General features: G+C 32.3%; 3 protein-coding genes across 4 annotated transcripts; 1 reads left to right on the top strand and 2 right to left on the bottom strand.

Moving 5' to 3' along the window:
• Nucleotides 1-7: 7 nt before the first annotated feature.
• Nucleotides 8-3,756, bottom strand: LOC123899529 (enoyl-[acyl-carrier-protein] reductase, mitochondrial-like). 2 transcript variants are annotated; one of them, XM_045950684.1, is made up of 9 exons: nucleotides 3,234-3,756; nucleotides 2,509-2,652; nucleotides 2,315-2,417; nucleotides 2,102-2,201; nucleotides 1,760-1,836; nucleotides 1,581-1,659; nucleotides 402-520; nucleotides 217-310; nucleotides 8-134 (listed from the first exon to the last, which is right to left on the bottom strand). In XM_045950684.1, exons 1-8 carry the CDS (start codon nucleotides 3,634-3,636, stop codon nucleotides 217-219), a joined length of 1,119 nt encoding a protein of 372 aa, XP_045806640.1. In that variant the 5' UTR covers nucleotides 3,637-3,756; the 3' UTR covers nucleotides 8-134. The 2 variants fall into 2 exon arrangements, with proteins under 2 accessions (XP_045806640.1, XP_045806639.1); XM_045950683.1 differs by having other exon boundaries at nucleotides 8-310.
• A 9,463-nt stretch (nucleotides 3,757-13,219) lies between these two features.
• LOC123897189 (probable serine/threonine-protein kinase PBL5) lies at nucleotides 13,220-16,272 on the top strand. Its single transcript, XM_045947723.1, has 5 exons — nucleotides 13,220-13,585; nucleotides 14,125-14,378; nucleotides 14,488-14,677; nucleotides 14,946-15,337; nucleotides 15,767-16,272. The coding sequence occupies exons 1-5, from the start codon at nucleotides 13,486-13,488 to the stop codon at nucleotides 16,076-16,078; spliced, it is 1,248 nt and encodes a 415-aa protein (XP_045803679.1). The 5' UTR covers nucleotides 13,220-13,485; the 3' UTR covers nucleotides 16,079-16,272.
• Nucleotides 16,273-17,876: 1,604 nt separating this feature from the next.
• Nucleotides 17,877-20,874, bottom strand: LOC123896628. The gene is made up of 3 exons (XM_045946996.1): nucleotides 19,876-20,874; nucleotides 18,687-19,229; nucleotides 17,877-17,978 (listed from the first exon to the last, which is right to left on the bottom strand). The coding sequence occupies exons 1-3, from the start codon at nucleotides 20,872-20,874 to the stop codon at nucleotides 17,877-17,879; spliced, it is 1,644 nt and encodes a 547-aa protein (XP_045802952.1).
• Between the last annotated feature and the right edge of the window lie 220 nt (nucleotides 20,875-21,094).

The following is a 21,094-nucleotide window of genomic DNA, read 5'->3' on the forward strand; positions in this document are numbered from 1 at the left end:
AGTTATTTCGAATAGTACAATTGAATGTTGATTATCTTTCTCTCAAATACATTTCTAATTGTTTTGAGAAGTTATTTCGAATAATTTATACCTATTTTACAGTATTCGTGTACCATACACGAGATTCCTACAATATGTGTACTTAATGGCGGGATAGAAATGCCAGATATAATACAAAACTAATGAATTTGATCAAGTTATCAACCACGTTTCAATTTAGAATTTGATCACTTGCTTTGGTTGGCTCCCAAGTTTTCCTAGAGCTTTGTCCAATGCTGTGTTGAAATCGGTAAAGGGAGTCAATTCCATCCTGCAAAAAACGGTGGCAAGTTATAATTTTATGAGCAACTGATTGTTCGGAATGAATATATTTTTTATCCTATGATAGGAATCAGGCATACTTGTATTTTAACTTCCCTTCATGTACAAGACCCAAAAGCCTGTCTATCATTTCCCTGCCCTCTTGAGCTTTATCTGTGCTCAACCAATTCTGCAACCAGAAACCTCTCAAGGAAAGTTCCTGCAAATATGTGATTTCAAACTATGGTTACAAATAATAAACCAGAGCAATGATAATTCTAGTAAAAATATAAGTACATGTTATTGAAGGGATATGCCACAAATAAGTCATGATATTTGTTTTGGATGTCCAAAAGTGCCCAATTTCGGCCAACAAGGGGTGGCCATAGTGGCTAGTAGCTTGACTTTTTAACCATATGCAAGGTTCGAATCCTGGTGAAGGAAATAGAACTATATTTGTTGGGAGAGGAGTTGCCCTTTCCCCTTAACTGGTACTCTACATACTCAGGATTAGTTTTGCTGTTACCAACTAGGACGATACCCTAAATCCACTCCCGCATTAAAAAAAGAGCCCAGTTTTGTTCCTCAGCACAAACCAGCTGCACTGAACTTGATCCACTGTGAAGACAGGGCTGAGTAAAGCAACATGCTTCAGACTCAAAAGTTACACGTCTCATACAACAATTTCATAATCCTCGCTAGTTCCTGCCCATAAGCTTTCTGCATTTCACGGCAGTTGAAAAACTTGGCCTCAAGTGATAGAGTTGTGACTCCCAAACACCCAAACTTAAAATATACATGGGCCTCCTGGACCTCGGGTACTAATTTTTTATATACCCTTACAAGTTCTAGCTGATTGGATTATTGTAGTGCCTTTGCAAATACTCATTTGTGTCCCCATCATACTCGGCCTCCCAAGTTCAGCACTTTCACAGAGGATATAATAGATCAATTTTAAGGGAGTTGTAATCAATTATCTTAACAACTTAGTAACTTGAAACCTCTTTAATCTCTAATTACTTCCAAGTTTCAACTAATGACCTGTTATTTATAGTATTTGAAGATGCAAACTCCTCAGTAGGATAGCCACAAAATTTACTGCCAATTCTAACCTGATTTGACTTAATATACCCGTGATGGATTATCTCCATGCTTCATGTAAATCATTGTTAAAACCAAGATAAATTGCGATTTTAACTAAAAAAAAACAGTGCTACATAGTATAGACTAAAGAAATCAATTATGAGAGGGAAGAAAAAAATCACAAGTTACAGCCTAACCTTAAATATGAAGGCTGAAGTTGATACAGTGACAGGTTTTTTAGACATTCCACCATATGTCACCATAGTTCCTCCCTGTCTGCAAGACACAAACATATTTAAATGTTCATAATAATGATATTTAGTAACAGAGAGAAGTTTCCATTATTAAGGTCTTTATGGAATATCTCATGTCATACCTTAAAAATTTGAGAACCAGAGAAGCAGAATTGCCACCAACGCAGTTAAATCCCAGTGCAGGTTCAGGTATACCTCCCTACCATGTCAATTTGATGTCAATTGATCATTCAATTTTAGTATAGGAGATATGACAACCCTTAAAACAATCTTTTCGTTTGTCATGTTTGATAGCATCTCAGGAACACAACTAGACAAATGTAAAATTTCAAACAATAATGACAGAAACATATCCATATCACTTCCGATATGCTTAAACAAGGATGATAACAAACATTCATCTGAAAAATCGACATTCATCTCATAGCATAAGTCATAACAAGAACAATAAATCCAAGGTGTACCAGGAGACTCTTGACATTCTTCACTTCCAATTCACTCTCCGTGAAAACTTCATCAGCGCCCAAATCCTTAAGTCTTTCTTTTACTTCGTCAACCCCAGGCCTGCAGCAGCAAAAGGATTAGCAGTGGAAAAAGTAAGTTTCATGACAAACATCTTCAGCCCAATGGTATAGAAAATGGGAACAAGAGAATGCAAAGAACCTTAAAAAGAGCACCTGTCCCGTATAATATTAATGTTGTGAATGCCACGAGATTTTGCAAGCTGAATGACACACTGGCCAACCATGCTGGTTGCACCATTTTGCACAATAGCATCTCCTGTTAAAAATTTACATACATAACATAAGCTTAAACAAATCAACTCGTGAACCAACTAAAGAAACAAGTATTGCAGCTAAAGGGACAGTGCCTGAGTTCAAAGTAACGCAGTCTTCGAGCATGAGAAGAGCAGTGAGAGGATTAACAGTAATTGTAGCAGCATATTCCATAGGCACACCCTTGTTTACTTTGTGCCACACATTCTGATCCTTCACGATGTACGTCTGCCACGTTCCTGTAAAACAAAATCAAATTTTCTTTTTTCTTTTTAATCTATAAATGACAAGTGAAACACTAATTTGGTCTAATTTAGTTCCTAAAATTGGACGACTATTATCAATATCAGTATTCTAAAATGATACATGGAATTACAAAATATTCTCAATCACAATTTCATGTTCACAATTTAGCCTTAAAACTAAAGAAATTTCAAAATGGTCCCTAGATTTAAAAATTCTCAATCACATTATGTTTTGCAAGACATTTTCAAGCACTAAATTGACTAATTGCATTGACTAATTCAAAAAATACTAATGTCTAATATGTTCCATGATTTTGTTTTTAAGTACTATTTTGAAATATATTGATAATTTCATTGACTAAATTAAAGGTATTTAGTGCACAACATCACATGCACATTATATATGCAGGGTCCTGAGTTCGATGCCCCAGACATTTCACTTATTCACCTTAAGCCACTACACTAATAGAAGAAAAACATAAAATAAAATAAATGTATTTATCAATAAATAATACAGTGAATTTGATTTTGTAAAGTAATAATAATTAATGAAAATAAGAAATTTTAGAAGGTACCAAAAGAAGGTGGAGAAGGAATAACCCAATCACCGGGAGAGAAAGCAGTTACGGCGGCGCCAACAGAGTGAACCTCTCCAACACCTTCATAACCACCAACAGCTGGTGGTTCTGGTCTGACGGGATATACACCTTGTATCCTATTGATATCGGAAGGGTTTATTGGAGCTGCCAGCATCTTGACGCATACGTCATTCTCTTTCACTTTCACACCTGGAATGTCCACCAATTTCGTCACCGCGTCGGGTTGGCCGTGTGACTCGTATATGATTGCTTTTGACGGCGGTGACACGGCGGAGGAGAATGCTTGTGTGATTTTGAGTCTACTATGAAATGAGGTTAAGTTGTTGAAATTGAAGTTGAAGAGTAATGGAGGGGTTTTGTGATTCAGTGATCGCAACATTTTGATTACTCTGTTTCTCTGATTTTGAGCTTATGTTCCTTTCTTCCTATTCTCTCTGTTTCTGCTTGTGCGCTATGACTCACTCTACTGTACCACTCTCACATCAACAACAGACGACGTCGTTTCAAAGGATTTTTTTTTTTTTTTTTAAGCAAGCAAACTTAGTGCACTCATTTTATTTCTCTTTAGTATGGCATTTTATCTCTCTTTTCCGAGTTAGGATCCTCTCCATTTCCAATTCTTTCCATTTCCTCCATTATTATATAGTTTTGGGAATATAAATACAAAAATGTGACATCAAATGGAGAGGATCTCAACTCCATTTCATTTATAATACTAGTTTCAATACAAGGTGGACAATAATCAAAAATTTGGGGACTAGCATTAAAACGAGTTGCCTGCGCAAGATCATGAGCTACTCGATTGGTTTGTCTCCTAACATAACTGACCTTACAGTTTTGACTCATATTTAATAATCTACGACACGACTCAATAATAACACCAAACTCAGTGTTATTTCTAGACTTCTTGTTTATAGCTTGTACCACTTGGAGGCAATCGGTTTTAATTTGAACATTTGACATATTAGCATTTTGTAACCATTGAAGTGCTTCCAGAACACACCCAGTGCTTCCGCCTCTGCTATCTCTGGTTTTCCGTTAAGTCTTCTCGTGTATGCACACACAAATTTCCCGTTTCAAAGGATTTTTTTTTTCAAATATCAATATCTCTCAAATTTGGTCGCTAAAAATATATGGTTCCTAAATTTTATTTTACTTTTTTTTTCAAGGAAAATTTGAGACCAGGGAATGATGTCGTAGTCTAAAGTAGAGAAGATCTTATAGCTCTTATCGGTGCAACGTGTTATCATCATCGGAGCAAAATATGTATGTGTTGCATAAGTATTACATGGTTATTGTAGAAACCTTTTGTTAATGATGGACCTGTTTGTTATAAAATTATTTTAAAATAGATTCTTATAGTGTTAAATAATTTCGTGTAATAAAGTTTTACAAAGAAATTTTTTATAAAAGCTTCAAATGAAAATTTGGTTTGAATAGTTATTCTTAAAATGTTATTTTAGGTATTTGATCATTTTATTGAAACTTTTTTTCGATATCAAAATTTCAAAAAATCATTTAATTTTGAAGCTACTTCAAATAGATTTTCATAAAAATCATTTTTGAAATACAATTTTTTGAAAAATTTGTGATTTTGACTATGTTTTGATCTTCAATAATGTGTGTTTATGTTATATAATGTCAAATTAGTGTTTCAATTTAGAAAAAACTAATATAAAAAAACTTGTAATATTTTGAAAAACGGTTTTAAAAAATCTATTTTCAAAAATACAAAGAAAAAATTCATTTTTAAAAATCTAAAATAAACAAACCCTATGTATGATACCCAAAGTGGTATCACCATTGAAGATCCTCTAATGTATCTCTCTAATTATTGTTGGTTTAATGTTTATGATTCTTTTTTCCCTAGACAAAGTAACAAACGGTACTTAAAACATATAATTGAAAGATTCCGAGCAAAAATATTTATCCTAACAATATTCACATTGTCCATTTGAATTATATCTTATCTTTTAAAAGAAAGTTATATGAATATGATAAAATAAGCTTATAATGAAAACATAAAATAGTAGATATAGGTGATGAAAACATAAAACACTTATTGAATTGAATTTTGGCGTTGCTGCTGGTGCTGGATGGTAGGCAACATATCTAGATTTGTTTTTCCTTTTTTGGATTGGAAATACACTAATTTAATTTAAAGCTGCATGTCGGTGGGCACCAAATTTGGTTGAAGCATATAGTGGGAAAGTTAATATGACGTGTGATCACCTACTTCAACTTTCAAGACAACACTATCACACCTACTTGCTCAATGCTGATGAGCCTAAGCTTCAACTCAAACTTCCTTTCTTGTTCTTGCTAGTACATACTATATGACCCTATATAAAGTTTATTAATGAGTGAACAAAGTCTCCTATAGGCACAAATTCAAATAACATTCGTTAGGCACACTCACATGAAACATATAAAAATAAAGAGAAAATGGTTAAAAATATATACATCGATGTGAATGTGACAATTTTATTTAACTTTTAATTTTTTAGATTTATGTGAGTGTGCATTTGTGTCCAAGTACATGTGCCTATAGAAGACTTTCTCCATACATATCTTATCTTATTTAGATTGCATATGTGTTAATATACCACTGAGGTGGATAAATTTGATAGGTTCATAATACTGTTTAATATAAAAAATTAATAAAAATTATTTGTGAATTTATCGAAATTGTACATTGTACATATCTAATTTATTTAGTACAAAATCCTAACCTCTAAACAAAAATAAAAGGAAAGTCAAACCCTAGCCTGTAAAGAAAAAGTGGTAACCTATTTTCATATAGAGTTTGATTTAGTACTTATTTAGATCAACTATCATGTAGTCATGTATGAAAAAAACTTGAGAGGATTATGTATATGATTTCATCACTAAAATGCATTGGGAGCTCGGTGTATTTTTATAGTGAAATCATTCCCATAACTTTTTCAAAATATTTTTACACATAAGAGAATTTAAATTTGAGGTACGACAAAAGCATAATTAAGTTATTATTCCATAAGTTATTATTCCAAAGTAAACTAAAAAAAGTCGGATATCTTGAAAATACGAAGGTGAAAATTGTGATGTCCAAATACAGTACATCATTTATTAAATCTGGTTTCCCTAACCTCTAACTTTTAGTTGGTCCAACACTGTGAGTTAATCCATGCTCTTCAGAAATGTGGCATCATTAGTTTTCACTTTTTATTTCTGATCAAGTAAGTTTTAAAAATAAATTTAGGGTGATGAGATTATACTCTAATTTAAGGTTATATGATATGATATGATTTCGTTAGTTGTGGATTCTTGTGGTACTTGATAGAGTGGATCCCATGATTATACTCTAATTTCACATATCAACCATTGTCCTCTTCCTAGTGTCTCATTCTCCCGCCCCAAAGTACGTTACTCAATTTCATTGACATTTTTTTAATGGCTTATTGACTTTCTATTAAATAATTTGGTGTCCTAACAAGCGTGCAAAGTATATTTATTAAAACAACATATTTCTTTTTTTTGAAGAAATTAAAACAGCATATTTCTATTTTTAAATTTGTCTCCTCCTTATTGTCCGTAGGGCTTGCTAATGAGGGTTTCAAATTCAATGACACTCTCTTTAAAGATTACAGTATATTTTAAAAAACAGTATTCCGTTTTGAAGAGTAAAAAGTCATACCCATAGTAATTTTGCATTTATGATTTACGTTTCCCAGTCAAAAATGGCAAACAGTTCATGCATTGGTGACACGAATTCACGATATCTAACCCAAACTTTTACCTAACCATTTAATTTTTCTTAATGACAATTGCACCCTTCCCTCCCTCTCACCGCGTTCAATTCAACCAACACAATAAATAAATAATCACACTCCACTGTTTTCATACTCTTTAGTCTTTACTATTTTAAAAAATTCTTCAAATTTTCACGCATGATGATTTTTTTTTGGGTCTCGTTAACATGTGCCCTTAAGGGCACATGTTAAGATATACCAAAATAGAAATTCAACATTTAATGATACAAGAAATTTAATGCTTCAAAAGTCAAAATGCACAAATTAACATTTAATAATTTCTATTTTTGCTTCCTTAACATGTGCCTTAAGGGCACAAGTTAACATTCTCCTTTTGTTTTTTCTACCAAAGCATAATGAGATATTAATAACTTAAAAACATGGACATAATATTAATTTGTACATAAAATTAAGGCACTTTGGATGATTAAAAATACATTTATTTGTCTCTTAGAAACTTGCTCTTATTGCGGCCAACAACCTATGAATTTTTTGAATGTTTCTTTGAGCTAACATTATTTTTTACATAAAAACATTATTTTTTTTGTATTTTTTCTTTCTATAGGAGTATTATCAAGACAATGCAACAGGTTAACTATCTTCATCGTTTCGCTCCCTTAGTTTTTTTTTTTTTTTTTTAAAAAAAACAAACTTTTTTTTTGTTTCTATAATCACACGTAATTTAGAATGTAATTAAGGAGAACAGCATTTCCTTTTTTTTTTTTTTATACATGCATTTCCTATATCTATCTTTGTCCTTACATATAAAACATTATTAGGAAATTTTCTTCTTCGTTTTATAAGATTCTCTTTAAATCTTTTAAGCACATTCATCATTTATTTACCAACATGCTCTTAAAAAAAATTTCCCCTTTTTTTCTACTGTTTATAATAAAGACTCTGTTTGGTAAAAAATAGCGGATAACTGATAAATAACTTTTAACTTATAGCGAATAAGTTAGTTGATTGAATTTGTAGTGTTACAAAAAATTAGACTAAGGCGCTATGTTTGGTAATACCAATAAGCTATTTATAGCTTTTAGCTTATAAGCTAATTCAACCGTAATTTATCAAATACAACAAATTCAAGCTGTTAGTTTATTCGCTATAAGCTAAAAGCTAGCTTATAAACTCATCCGCTGCGAGTTCATCTGCTATAAGCTAGCTTATCAGTTATCCGCTATTTTTTACTCTCTTCATCCCAAAATATAAGAGCTAGTTTGACTAATGCACGTATGCCAATGCACAATTTTGATCACTAATATCTTTAATTCTCTATTAGTAAAAAATATAAAAACTGGATATTTTATAAATCTCATCAAAACAAATCAAACAAAATCTTATATGCTAATATTTATATCTATATATTATAAAAGAAAAATATGGTCAAAGCAAGATAAATAAATAATGTCATTTAGTCAAAGTAACTATTATAAAATGGGACGAACGGAGTATTAAAGATAGAGGTAGTATAAAAAATGCATATAGATTAGTAGAACAAAATACTACTATAGTAACAGTGATTGAGTGTTGCCAATAGGCATGGCAATGGGGCGGGGCGGGGACGGGTTTTGCCCTCCCCAAACCCAAACCCAAACCCATAAAGTTCGGGTTTCCCCAAACCCATCCCAAATTCGAGCGGGGATAAAAATGATAACCCCAAACCCATACCCAACGGGGATCGGGTATCCCCATCGGGTTTCGGGTATCCCCATTACGCCTCTTTCCACATGAATTTATATTATATTTTAGTATTTTTTTTATTAAAAAAAAGTTAAATGTCCAAAATTATTTTTTCTCAACAATATTTTTTTAAATAAAGAAAAAAAAATAGGGAAAATGGTTTGTTTAATACTCAAATTAAAATAAAAAATAAATATATGAACCTAATTTAAGAGATTGTTTAAGCGTTTCTAATTTAAAAGAGGTGAAATCTAATTTTTAGTATAAGCGGGGCGGGTTCGGGGACGGGTTCGGAGTGGGTATCAATGTACCCATTACCTGCCCCAAACCCATCTTTTAAAATCGGGGAAAACCCAAACCCGAACCCAAACTCAGTCAACTCGGATATTTCCCGTCAAAACGAGTTTTGTTTGGGTGGGTACCACTTGCGGAACTAGGGTGGGGCTGGGGTGGGCCGCGGCCACCCCCGGAAAAATAGGAAATTACTAATATACCCTTGATTTTATTATAAAATAAACAATTATACTAGATATATATTTAGTTACGCGTACAAATGCAAAGTGTAAGTGCTAGCCCAGTGGCTTGTAGCATGCTGTAACATACTCAGGTCATGAGTTCAAATCCTACAAAGCATGTTCTTTAACATTTTGTTCTTTTTTCTTCTCTTTTCTTCAGTTTGTTCTTTTTTCTTTTCCTTTTTCTTTTAAAAAAACAATTTTAATATCCATATGCATATATTCAATATAAAAGAAGAATATTTTATATTTAGATATATCATCAATATAAAAGAAGCACAATTTCTATCTTTTTTCAAAAAATGATTATTTAGAGTTACACAATTAAATTTTTTAATGACCAAATTTGTGCTTATTATGACTTAATTTTTTGTATGAAATATAAATTTGTTCTTAGAGTTTAATGAGGACTAATGGGATGATTTGGCAGAATAAACGGGTACTATTAATGTAAAATTATTTTACATTATCGGTGCAAATTTTATTTTTTCTTTAATTTATAATTAAAATTTTTTTCTCGGCCCACCCCAACTTTTTTTCCTAGTTCCGCCACTGGTGGGTACCCGCGGGTATGGGTTTTATTGCCATGCCTAGTTGCCATGCTCAGGTGTAACCTTCCTTTTGAAATGAGTCATACTGTTCCAATCACCAAGCTGGAACGCGTAGATCACCGTTAAAAGAAGAGCCACGTGTGTAACAACGGGTCCCGTACAATACGTCATCGTTTTTGTCTCCATTTCCTTTCTTCTAGACGTTGACATTCTCTTTTTCATTTAACTAACGTTTTTTCAATCGAACGGTGAGAAAGACGCGTGTGTTCTGATTGGTGCGTCACCGATGCATGGTTCCAAAGACAAAGATCTGTTTTGCGAAACAGCTTCTTCACCAGTCACCACTTCTATTCAAAACTCGCCACATCACTATATCATCATTATTAAATTTGTTGGTTACTCTCGTTCCATTTTTTTTGTTACAACTATTCTAGTTCGATTCACAATAGGTGTCTCTTTAGATTTTTTTTTTACCTATTTTAAAGAAATCCGGTGAGTTTAACATTGGATTCACAAGAGGATGTAGCATGGATGTTTTGCAAGAGATGAACGAAGCTAAGCATAGAGGATTTGAACGAGTTCAATTTGAAAGTGACTTTTAAGTGTTGGTTAAGGCAATTTGTAGCCTAGAGAGACGGAAGCGGCAAATCGCTTCTACCGAGTTCCACAACACTTAGCTTAGTAGCTTAACTCTTTATACTGGTGTGACGCTGCTGGATGGTTCTAATCAATAGAACGGGAAGAAGAGTCAGACGAGGCAACTCAGAGTTTCTTTTCAATCGTTAATGATATTATTATTGTCAGTGACGGAGCCAGAAATTTTGCAAAGTGGGGGCACCATAGATACAAATTTATAGCACTAAATGTATAAATTATTTCATTTTTGAGAGAATATATATGAAAGGCTTAATTACATATATATTTGATCATTTAGGTTTGTTTTAGGTTTCAATTTGGTCCCTTAAGTTTAAAAAGTTTCAAGTTAGTCATTTTAGTCAAATTTTGGTTTAAATCGTCCATTTAGCTAACAAATTTGTATACGTGGACAACTTAGGAGGGTGTCACGTGGAAGTTTTAGACGAAATTAACTCAAAATTTAATAAAAAGAACCAACTTAAGTTGAAATAAGTAATGCATGGGATTAAATTGAAACTTTTAAAACATAAAGGACCAATTTAAAATCTAAAATAAAGATATAAGATACCAAATATGCAATTAAGCCTACATTGAAATATATACTTGACCTTAAACCATGAGTGAAAGAGACAGTGGAGCGTGTTTGATTTCTGTTGTAGTGAGAAAGAATGAGTGAGGGGTGTGGTTTGTGTGTTGAGTCAAAATGAATGAAACTTTGTATTCGGTGATATATTGATCTGCCAAGCCAAATATTTACATATATTGTTAAATATAGAAAAATACTTCCTCAAAAGTTAGTGCAGGCATGAGCCCCCACATCCTTGTATGTGGCTCCGTCCCTGATTATTGTTATGTTATTTTGTGCAAACTTTGAAGTTAAGTTTATTATGAGACAAATGAATTTGGTTGCTCATATGCTAGCTAGGACAACCAATTCTTGAACTAGTTTCCATAAATTTGAGATTATTTCTCTATGTATTGAACTTTTGGTGATTAATAAAATGCATTAAGTTTGTTTCGTTAATTTTTTTTTATTAATTTAACAATAAAATAAAGGGTCTTGTTACAAGTCCAAAAATTATATTAAAAAAAAAGTAATACTTTTTTTTTATACAAAAAAGTAATATTTTAACTTTTGCAAAGTTAAATGTACGAATTTCTATTAATATTGTCTTACGAGACATGTTAGCTTTCTCCTAAAATAAAATTGTTTATCAAAATGTTCTTACTAATAATAATTAATAAAAATATATTTTTGAGAAAGATAAATGCTTCTTAAGTAAATAATATAGTTATAAAATAAAGTAATAAGATCTTATTCCATTCTTCTCAATATTATAAGAACAAAAATCAGGTATTAAGAAAAGTTGTGATATTTGAGCTGAATTGCAAAATGATGGTTGATGATCATGCAGGAAATACACAATCAAAAACAAAATATTTCTGTGTATGATTCACTTATTGATGATTGTAGAACCATACTTTCAAATCATATCAATTTTATAGTTGATTTTACTAGACGTTAAGCAAACGGAAGGGCTCGTGCACTTACAAGGTCGTCTCTCTCCCATGCTCCTTGCGCTACTTTTTATGCTATTCAAAGTTGTATGCCTTTAGGTTGCATGCGTAAAAAAAATTGTTTGAAATGTGTGTCGGTATTATATACTACCCCTTTTGATAAATGTATTTAATGTTGATATTTCATTCCAATTCTAATTGGTGTTATTAATAAAAGTAATATTCGAAAAAAGGATCACGTTTAAAAATTTGTAATAAGTTTTATGTTTAACGACAATTTTTTTATCTATACTATATATCTATATACATGAGTTTTGGTGTGAACTTTTTATAATATCAACAATATCTTGATTTTTTTTAGTAGTAAAAAAAATATTTTATTAACAAACTAATCATAACATAAGATACGTTTTTTTTTTAGCAGATTTTTTTTTGGACATAAGTTAGGCATAGGCAGACGCGAAACGCGCTTGCCTGGCCTGCTAGTAATAATAATAATAATAATCTATACCGATAATAAAGGGAAACTTGAAATTTGGTGTAGCCTTTTTTGTTATTTCCAATACTATATATAAAGAAAATATATGAATTTTGGTGTGAACTTTTCATAATACTAACAATACCTTATGTTTTTAGTAGCAACAAAAATATTTTATTAAGAAACTCATCGTAACATAAGACACATTTTTTTAGCAATTTTTTTGAACATAAGTTAGACACAGGCAGACGCAGAACTCACTTGGCTGACCCGCTAGTAATTAATTATAAAAGTATTATAATGAAAGATAGATGAGTAAGAATATTATTTCGGTTACTATTATAAACAAATTTGACTTTTTTGATATGTTGAAAAAGTAATATATTTTAAACGAAAAAAAAAGTAATGTATTTATTGTTAAAAAAGTAATGTATTTTGTTAATAATATGAACCATATTCATCGTTTTTTCAATGTACCAAAAAACTAAATTTATTTACGTATTATATTTTACCCATCCTTTTTATTTTTTTTTACATAACTACATACTCCTATAAATTAGAACAAATGATTTTTGTAAAAAAATAAAATAAAAAATCTTAGAAGGGAAAGTTATTATTAGAGTGAAACACCAAAACTGAACTAACCAAACAGTTCATAAACGAAAATATTTTCCAAAATTACACAACTACCCTCAACTAATTAACGTGTCTTATTTTAATTGGTTAAAACACAAAACACACTCACATAGTCAACAATACAATTCATCTCCACCTTGGACAAACCCAGAGACAGAATATATTAAAGCAACCAAATAACCAAAACTGCAACAACATAGGAACACTTCTGTCTTTCTCTTTCTATTTCTATTTTTTCAATTTCATTTTCTCTTTACTTTCTCTCTCTCTCAAACAATCAAAACAATTAAACAAACACGGTTCTGTAACAGACACAGTTTCTCTTTATTTTATTTTATTTTATTTTATTTTGAGGGTCTCTTTTTTGTGGGACTCTCTCTGGGTTTTGAGACAACAACATCATCGAAGAACAAAAACAACATGAGTTGTTTTCGTTGTGTAGGAAAATCACGCGAAAAGATCGAAAACAAGAACAATTCTAGCTATATAGAGAAGAAGCAGAGTACTATCAGTTCAGCTGGTAATTTTTTTTTTCTTTTTTTCAATCAATGGATCTTCGTTCATTATTAGTTTTTCATGCATTTTATTTTCTGGGTAATCTTTACTTTTTGAAAAAAATGATTTTTTTTTTATGTGGGTGTGTCTTAGATTGATCAAAGATTGCTTTTTTATTTGGTGGGGTTTGTTCTCCATTATGTAAATTGTTGAGTGTTGAAGCTTTATATTCTGTTCTTGATTTATATTGGAATTAATGTTATTGTTATTGAAATTTTGAAGCTTAAATTTTGATTATTTATTTATATTCCATTTCTGGGTTTTTTTTTTTTTTTTAATTTTTTTTTATTTTATAAATATTATTGGTTGTTTGCATGGTTGGAATGGCTCCATCAAATCAAAGTGGGGCTTTGTCATTTTGAGATTTTATCAGCTTTTGAATTTTGATGATTTTATGGTTTTTTTTTTGTCTTGTTGGATTGATTGATATATGAGCCATTTTGTTTGAATTCTATCCCTCACGTGTTCTTTGTTTTGTATGGATTTTTTTGTTTGTTTTTGTAGATAAGGTCAAAATTGATATGCATTTGAATTTGAGTGTGAATGATAAAAGTGAAGATGATTCGAAACACGATCAACTTTCGTTGGACGTGAAGAATTTGAATTTGAATGACGAGGTTTCAACTGATGGAAAAGTTGCAAAGACATTTACTTTTGATGAGCTTGCAGCTGCAACAGGAAATTTTAGGGTTGATACCTTTGTTGGTGAAGGAGGGTTTGGCAAGGTTTATAAGGGATACATTGAGAAAATTAATCAGGTTAGTTAAATCATAGAACTCTTGTAATGCCGTAAACCATTGAAGGTTTCATGTTAATTTGCACATTTTAATGTTTGGTTAGATTGAGGCATTTTATTTGTTTGTGTAGGTTGTTGCAATAAAGCAACTTGACCCGAACGGGCTTCAAGGAATAAGGGAATTCGTTGTTGAAGTGTTAACACTTAGTTTGGCAGACCACGAGAACCTTGTCAAGTTATTAGGGTTTTGTGCCGAGGGAGAGCAGAGGCTATTGGTTTATGAGTACATGCCATTGGGATCTTTGGAGAATCATTTGCATGGTATGTTATATCGTTATCTTAATTTCCTAGTTTGTTGTTTCTCTTTATATAAAATAGAGTGCAAGTTTGGATTGGCGATGAAGTTAGCGAAATCACGGCGGCATTTTGATTCTGCTAAAAGCTCAAATATGTAATTTTTGCTAAAACCGCACTATCATACCGTGATTCTATCAAATTCACTGTCAATCTGAACATGCACAAATATATTGGTAGAAAGTATTCTTTGTTGTCATAGCTTATGTTTTTTTTATCTTGTTTGTTATGTCAGACCTTTCGCCCAGGAAAAAACGACTGGATTGGAATACAAGAATGAAAATAGCTGCTGGTGCAGCTAGAGGTTTGGAGTATTTGCATACCAAAATGAAGCCACCTGTCATATACCGCGACCTCAAATGCTCCAACATTTTGTTAGGCGATGATTATCATCCCAAGTTATCTGATTTTGGCTTGGCGAAAGTAGGTCCAATTGGTGATAAGACTCATGTTTCGACAAGAGTTATGGGCACATATGGGTACTGTGCTCCAGATTACGCAATGACGGGTCAATTGACATTCAAGTCTGACATTTACAGCTTTGGTGTTGTTCTTTTGGAGCTCATCACAGGCAGGAAGGCCATCGATCATAGGAAACCTCATAAAGAACAAAATCTTGTTGCATGGGTATGTCAGTTATCTTTTACCTTAGTCTATTGCTGAAAATCATATCTTTTGTTTATACTTGTTCTTTACAAGGATAGTTGATCTTGCATGTTGTAAAAAGTATTGAAATTGTTAAGCTAGAAGTTTTGTGAAGCTATCCTATACTTTATCTGCACGTGCAAATTTTCCATTGGCTAAAATAGAAATTAAGTAATTATCCATTAGGCTCTATACCGTTATTAAAGACATTAGTTCATCGAGTGTCCTACATATCCCTTTTACCATTGAACACATTATGTTTCAATATATAGTTTGATGACGACGATGATGATGAAGCGAAGCTTATATTTTGAAGGTTGCTGATTCATTGTCACATTGTTATATTGTTTGAAAAAACTGATCTTTTTCAGCTGTAAAATCCTTACCTTATGCATGTATATTTGTTTGCAGGCAAGGCCTTTATTCAGAGACCGAAGAAGATTCTCAGAGATGGTTGATCCATTGCTTGAAGGTCAATATCCAGTAAGAGGTTTGTACCAATCTCTTGCTATTGCTGCTATGTGTGTGCAAGAACAGCCTAATATGCGACCGGTTACATCTGATGTGGTCACGGCTCTAAATTACCTTGCTTCACAAAAATATGATCCTCAAATTCATCCGATACAAAGATCTAGAAAACGTTCATCTTCCCCAGGAAAGAGTGAAGGTCATAGACGTGTTACTAGTAATGACTCGGAGACGTCAGACAGATCGAAAGATTAGAAAAAGTGGAGTAGTGTTCCGAGCCATTTACATTGAAATGTGCCTAGTTATCAGATTTTGTTTCATAGGAGATATCAGGTTCCTCTGAAAATCTCAACTATTGCACAAAGAAAATTTGTTCTTTTTAGTTCCCCCCATCCTCTTTGTACATTTGAGATTACTCTTTTGCATTAAAGATGCTTCTCATTAGGATATTCTTGTTTTGGCTCATTTCTTAGTTTTTAGCTTCTGCCATAAGAAATTACTTTCTGATCTTGATATAAACGGGAGTTCATTAGCCATCGATACGTATATAGACTCCATCCTAACTTTAAACGAATCAATGTTATTGCGAGTTGTTGCAATGTTGTCAAATAGCGGCTATAATGCTATAGTTCAGCGCAATTTGAATAGCTTGCCATTAAATTGGCATTGTTCCACAATTAGCTATTTAGAATATGAAGTATTATAATTTATAATAGTGGCGCTATATTGTTGTAGCATAGCAAAATTTGAACAAACCGCTATTTTTCACGATCTGCATTCGACAATATCAAGCTGTCAATTACAAATATTCCTTGTGGTGGTTGAAATCATGGGATAGGATAGAAATGAATATGAACCGTAAATAATCACTTTAAAAAGAAATGAATGTTGTTCTTGTAGTGTATGATTTGCTTCTAAATGTGATGTGTGTTTCATTCTTTTTTTTCTTCTTCACATTGTTGTTGGAACTTGGAAGTGATGTGTTTCATTGTCTTATTTGTACTCTAATATAATTTCGTTGTTTATTTTATAAAATTATGGTAAAGTGGCAAAAAAATGAAAATAGTTTTTTTTTTTTTTTGGCTTTCACCACCAGTTTAATCTGGTTCGGGGGACCGTTCTGGCATCAAGTGGTTCCAGCCCCCTCCCGATCGCAGTTACGGGGAATCTAGAAAATAGTTTTATATGGACATAAAAAATCATTTATAATATTAGTTATTATGTAATAATGTGAATATATTGCAACTTAACTCCAACTTTTTTCTCTCAAATAATAAGAGTTGTTTTTAACCAGAAGTAGGGAAAAAATGCGGAGATTGGTTAAGTGCTTGAGGGGTTCAAATCTAGAAGTGAACTTTGCTTAGGAGTGAAGGTATTTAATTTAATTAAATACAATATAAAAAGGTCACATGTTTTAAATTAAAAAAAGATTAATTATTTGCAAATTATCTTTTTTATAAGACTTGGTATCCGACTCAATGATCGATTAATTCAAGAGACACCCGATTAAAAAATATCCGAGAGACACCAATCTCACCATCTATTGGTGGGGGTACATTTAAAGCTAGAGCCTCACTCTATGACTCAGTATCTGACTCAAGGATCGATTAATCGGAGAGACACCAATTCCACCATAAACTAGTCGGGGTCCAACAACAAACAAGACATTCTTTCTCCAATTATATCCAATTAAAAACACCAAAATAATTTGAATTTGAAGCCTTGAGAAGAAAACATTCCAAAGTTCCAAGCCATTGTGAACCATTAATTAGTGTTGTCACATTGGGAAACAATAATGAAGACATGTTTCATTACATACATTCCAAGTCATCATCTACCATACAAATTTCCAAGTAGTATGTTTTGTTTAATTTACATAAATGAGAAAACCAAACAAAACATTAGCATGTGATATTCTTCTAGGGTGTTTCTCATGCAACTATATTGAAAATATATCTTGAAACTTCATTTCTAAATTGATAAGAAACAAGAACAAAAAGTGATGGTCCAAGAAGAGAAAGAATATGCACCATATATGTGAATGTGATCACAGCTACAATTCAGTAACTTCACCCTCTTGACAAGTGCCTACTGATAAGAATAGAGTTGTGGGCTTACGAGATGGCAAAACTCTACAACAATCTCTCCTTGGTGACTGCAAAATAAGTCAAAAAAATCACTTAATAAAATCATCCATTTCAATCAAGGATATCTTATAACATGTTAAGCTAATTTTTTTGTTGCAAAAGTGAGTTTTCATAATGATGGAATGAATATATTTTTTGTGTTTGGCTTGGCTATGTGTCTTAGTAAGTACTTTATAACATAATCAAGTGATTTTGATAAACAACTTATAGCATTTTCTGAAGTTATCATAAAGAATTTACAAAATTAATTTGAAAACAACTTATAGGCATGTCATAAGTTGTTTCCATAAACTATTCCAAACAGTCACACAAGTACTTATGTCCGTAAATAAGCTTACATAAATCAATCCAAACACCTCCTTAGTGCATTTTAGTTAAAGTCGATTTGTCTGAATAACTACGAAGCACGGACACAGATATTGACATGTTGACGCCAATAATAATTTGAGAAAATGATATAATTAAATGTAATCAGAAGTCGGGGTCGGACACCCGATAACTGAGACACGCCTAATCCGAAAAATGTCCGTGCTTCATAGCTGAATAGTATTAAAGTTTCATCCGGAGGTAGAACAATCCATAGTCATACTTTTATGTATCGAACTCTAAATTAATAACAGTCATACACTTTTATGTATCAAACTCTAAATTAATAACGTCTCTTTCTCCTAAGAATCAAGAGTAAAAATGAACATGAAAAATATGAGCAACCGTACCTTTTTCCAGCGCAAAGGATCGCGACTTTTTGTGACAACAATGGAAGTAATTTTCTCCGGCGAATTCATTTTCCAACGGCAAAAAGGATTCTTAAATTTATCGCGAGTATAAACACCAACAATTTTTTTACTAGCTGAATCATAATGAGTTTTACTCATGTAGTAAACAAAAGGCTTTTGACAAGGATGTTTAGCAACAGGTCTTGTGTTGAATGCATAAGCAGTATAATCAGCTCTTCTATACCAATTCAAAAAAGTTCTTGATGGCATCTCTAATTCTCTAGGAGACAAAACTCCTCTCAGAATTTGAACCATGAATCCCCATGAAACTGAAATTGACCAATACCTGGTTTTGTCATAGCATATTGATTGTTGCATTATGCTTGCTGAATCTTGGTTTATAGATTCCATCAAGTGTTTAAGAGATTGTACTCTTGACATTCTTGGGAATATTGGTTGTACTACATCAAGGTGGTGTAGGGATACTAGTGGTGCCACTGGATGTGCTCCGAGAAGGCCTAATAGATCTCCATATACATCATACTGCATAAGAAAATTCAAGATAATTAAAACTACAAAGTAATCTCAATCTCAATAAGTATAATCATGATACAATTGTTTATACTATTGAAATGTGGTTCTACTAGACCTCATGAGTTGATCAAAGAATCAATTAAATTTTGACAAATTGTATGTGTTAGAATAGTAACTTTGGTTTAAAAGTAATCATATATGAAAATCACAAACAAAGAATACACGAGATTTGATAACCGCATTCAACTAATTAAGCCTACGTCTCCAACTGCTGGGCGGCTAAAGTACATTTCTATTATTTAATCATAAGGTTTACAAATACATCATGTGTTTAAATATTACTGTCCAGTTTACAAGATTACCTCTGAACTGTACTTCACGACCTCCCTACTCATCATTAAATTATGATCCATATGCAACACATGCACGTGCATATGACAGAGCTGTCAAATAGACTGACCTGATTTACTCCGGGCTTGCTTTTTACGGTTCAACCTCATACTAAAATGTGGGCTAATGGGTTGGCCCATCGTGCCTGACCTATTTTGACAGCTCTATTTATCATATTATGAAATGATATTCAATCTATGGCATATATTTTAATCACATTGTCCATAAAAAAATACCATAACAAACAAAATCTCTAATAATTTACCTGGTGAAATCCAGCTTCTCTTGTGAGTGGCACTCCTAACTCAGCCATACAAGCTTGAATCCTATCATCACTACCATACAAAGCAGGGTACCTCTGAATACAACGATCTTGCATCTTAGCTAACTCCAAAGCCAATGGATAACTTATAGCAAATCCACCACCACCATATGCCATAGCATATGAAAAATGAATATTCTGAACATGACTTTCAGAAGAACTACCAACATAATAAAAATGTCTATGATCATACTTTGAAAGAATTCTAACAACATTATCAACAACAAAAACAGTATCATCATCTCCCATAACAAACCATCTCACATCTTTCATTCCAAGTTTCAATGTTTCTGTCACAACTCTTGATATCCTCAATGCTGATCTTTGTCCTTGTCGATTCGTATATCGAAATCTAGAAGTATCACCCGAGATTCGTATCTCAGGTAACCCTTCGTTCGCTCGAGTACTAACTCGTTGATCTAACCAAACAACACCTCTAGTTTGTTTTGGTCTCCACCATATTTTAATGTATTCTTTTCTTGTATTCCATAAATTTGATGAAGCAGCTATCCCAAAACAAATATGTTTCAGCTCAGTTTCTTCTCTTTGAGCCATTTGTTGAGGCGTTAACCTAACAACAATAGGTAATTTGTTTTCTTGTTCTTGTTCTTCACCTTCTCCTTCTGGTTCCGGTTCTTCTTCTTGTTCTTGATCTTGCTCTTGTTCGGTTTCATCTTCGGTTTGTTCTTTATTTTCTATTGGTAAAACTTTGTGTTCAATGTTTCTATCAGAAGTTGAAGAAATATTGTAACTAGTAATGTGAACATGTTCTTGTGGTGTGTCATCTAAAGTTGTTGTTGTTGGTTGACAATCTTGTTGATCATTGAAGAGAAGAATGTTGGAAGAATAAAGAACATATAAAACAATTGTGATTAAGACTAACCAAGTTGTTATGCTTCTTGAGCCTGTATGGATCATGCGTTGATGAGAAGGATAGTGCATTTGTGTTTTTGTTTTGTTTTGTTAATTAAAGATGATTTTTTTTTGTTTGTTTTTGGTATTCAAATTTGGTTTAAGATTAATTGTTGCATTACACTAATTTGTGTTCTTGGTGGTGGAAATGATTGTTGTTGTAGCTGAGAATTGTTCGGATCACAGAAACATAGATTAGAGAGTGTGTTAATGTTAATTACTAATTTGTTTGGTGTATGTGAGTGAAGTT

This window comes from Trifolium pratense, linkage group LG7 (genome assembly GCF_020283565.1).
Source record: "Trifolium pratense cultivar HEN17-A07 linkage group LG7, ARS_RC_1.1, whole genome shotgun sequence".
NCBI lineage: Eukaryota > Viridiplantae > Streptophyta > Magnoliopsida > Fabales > Fabaceae > Trifolium > Trifolium pratense.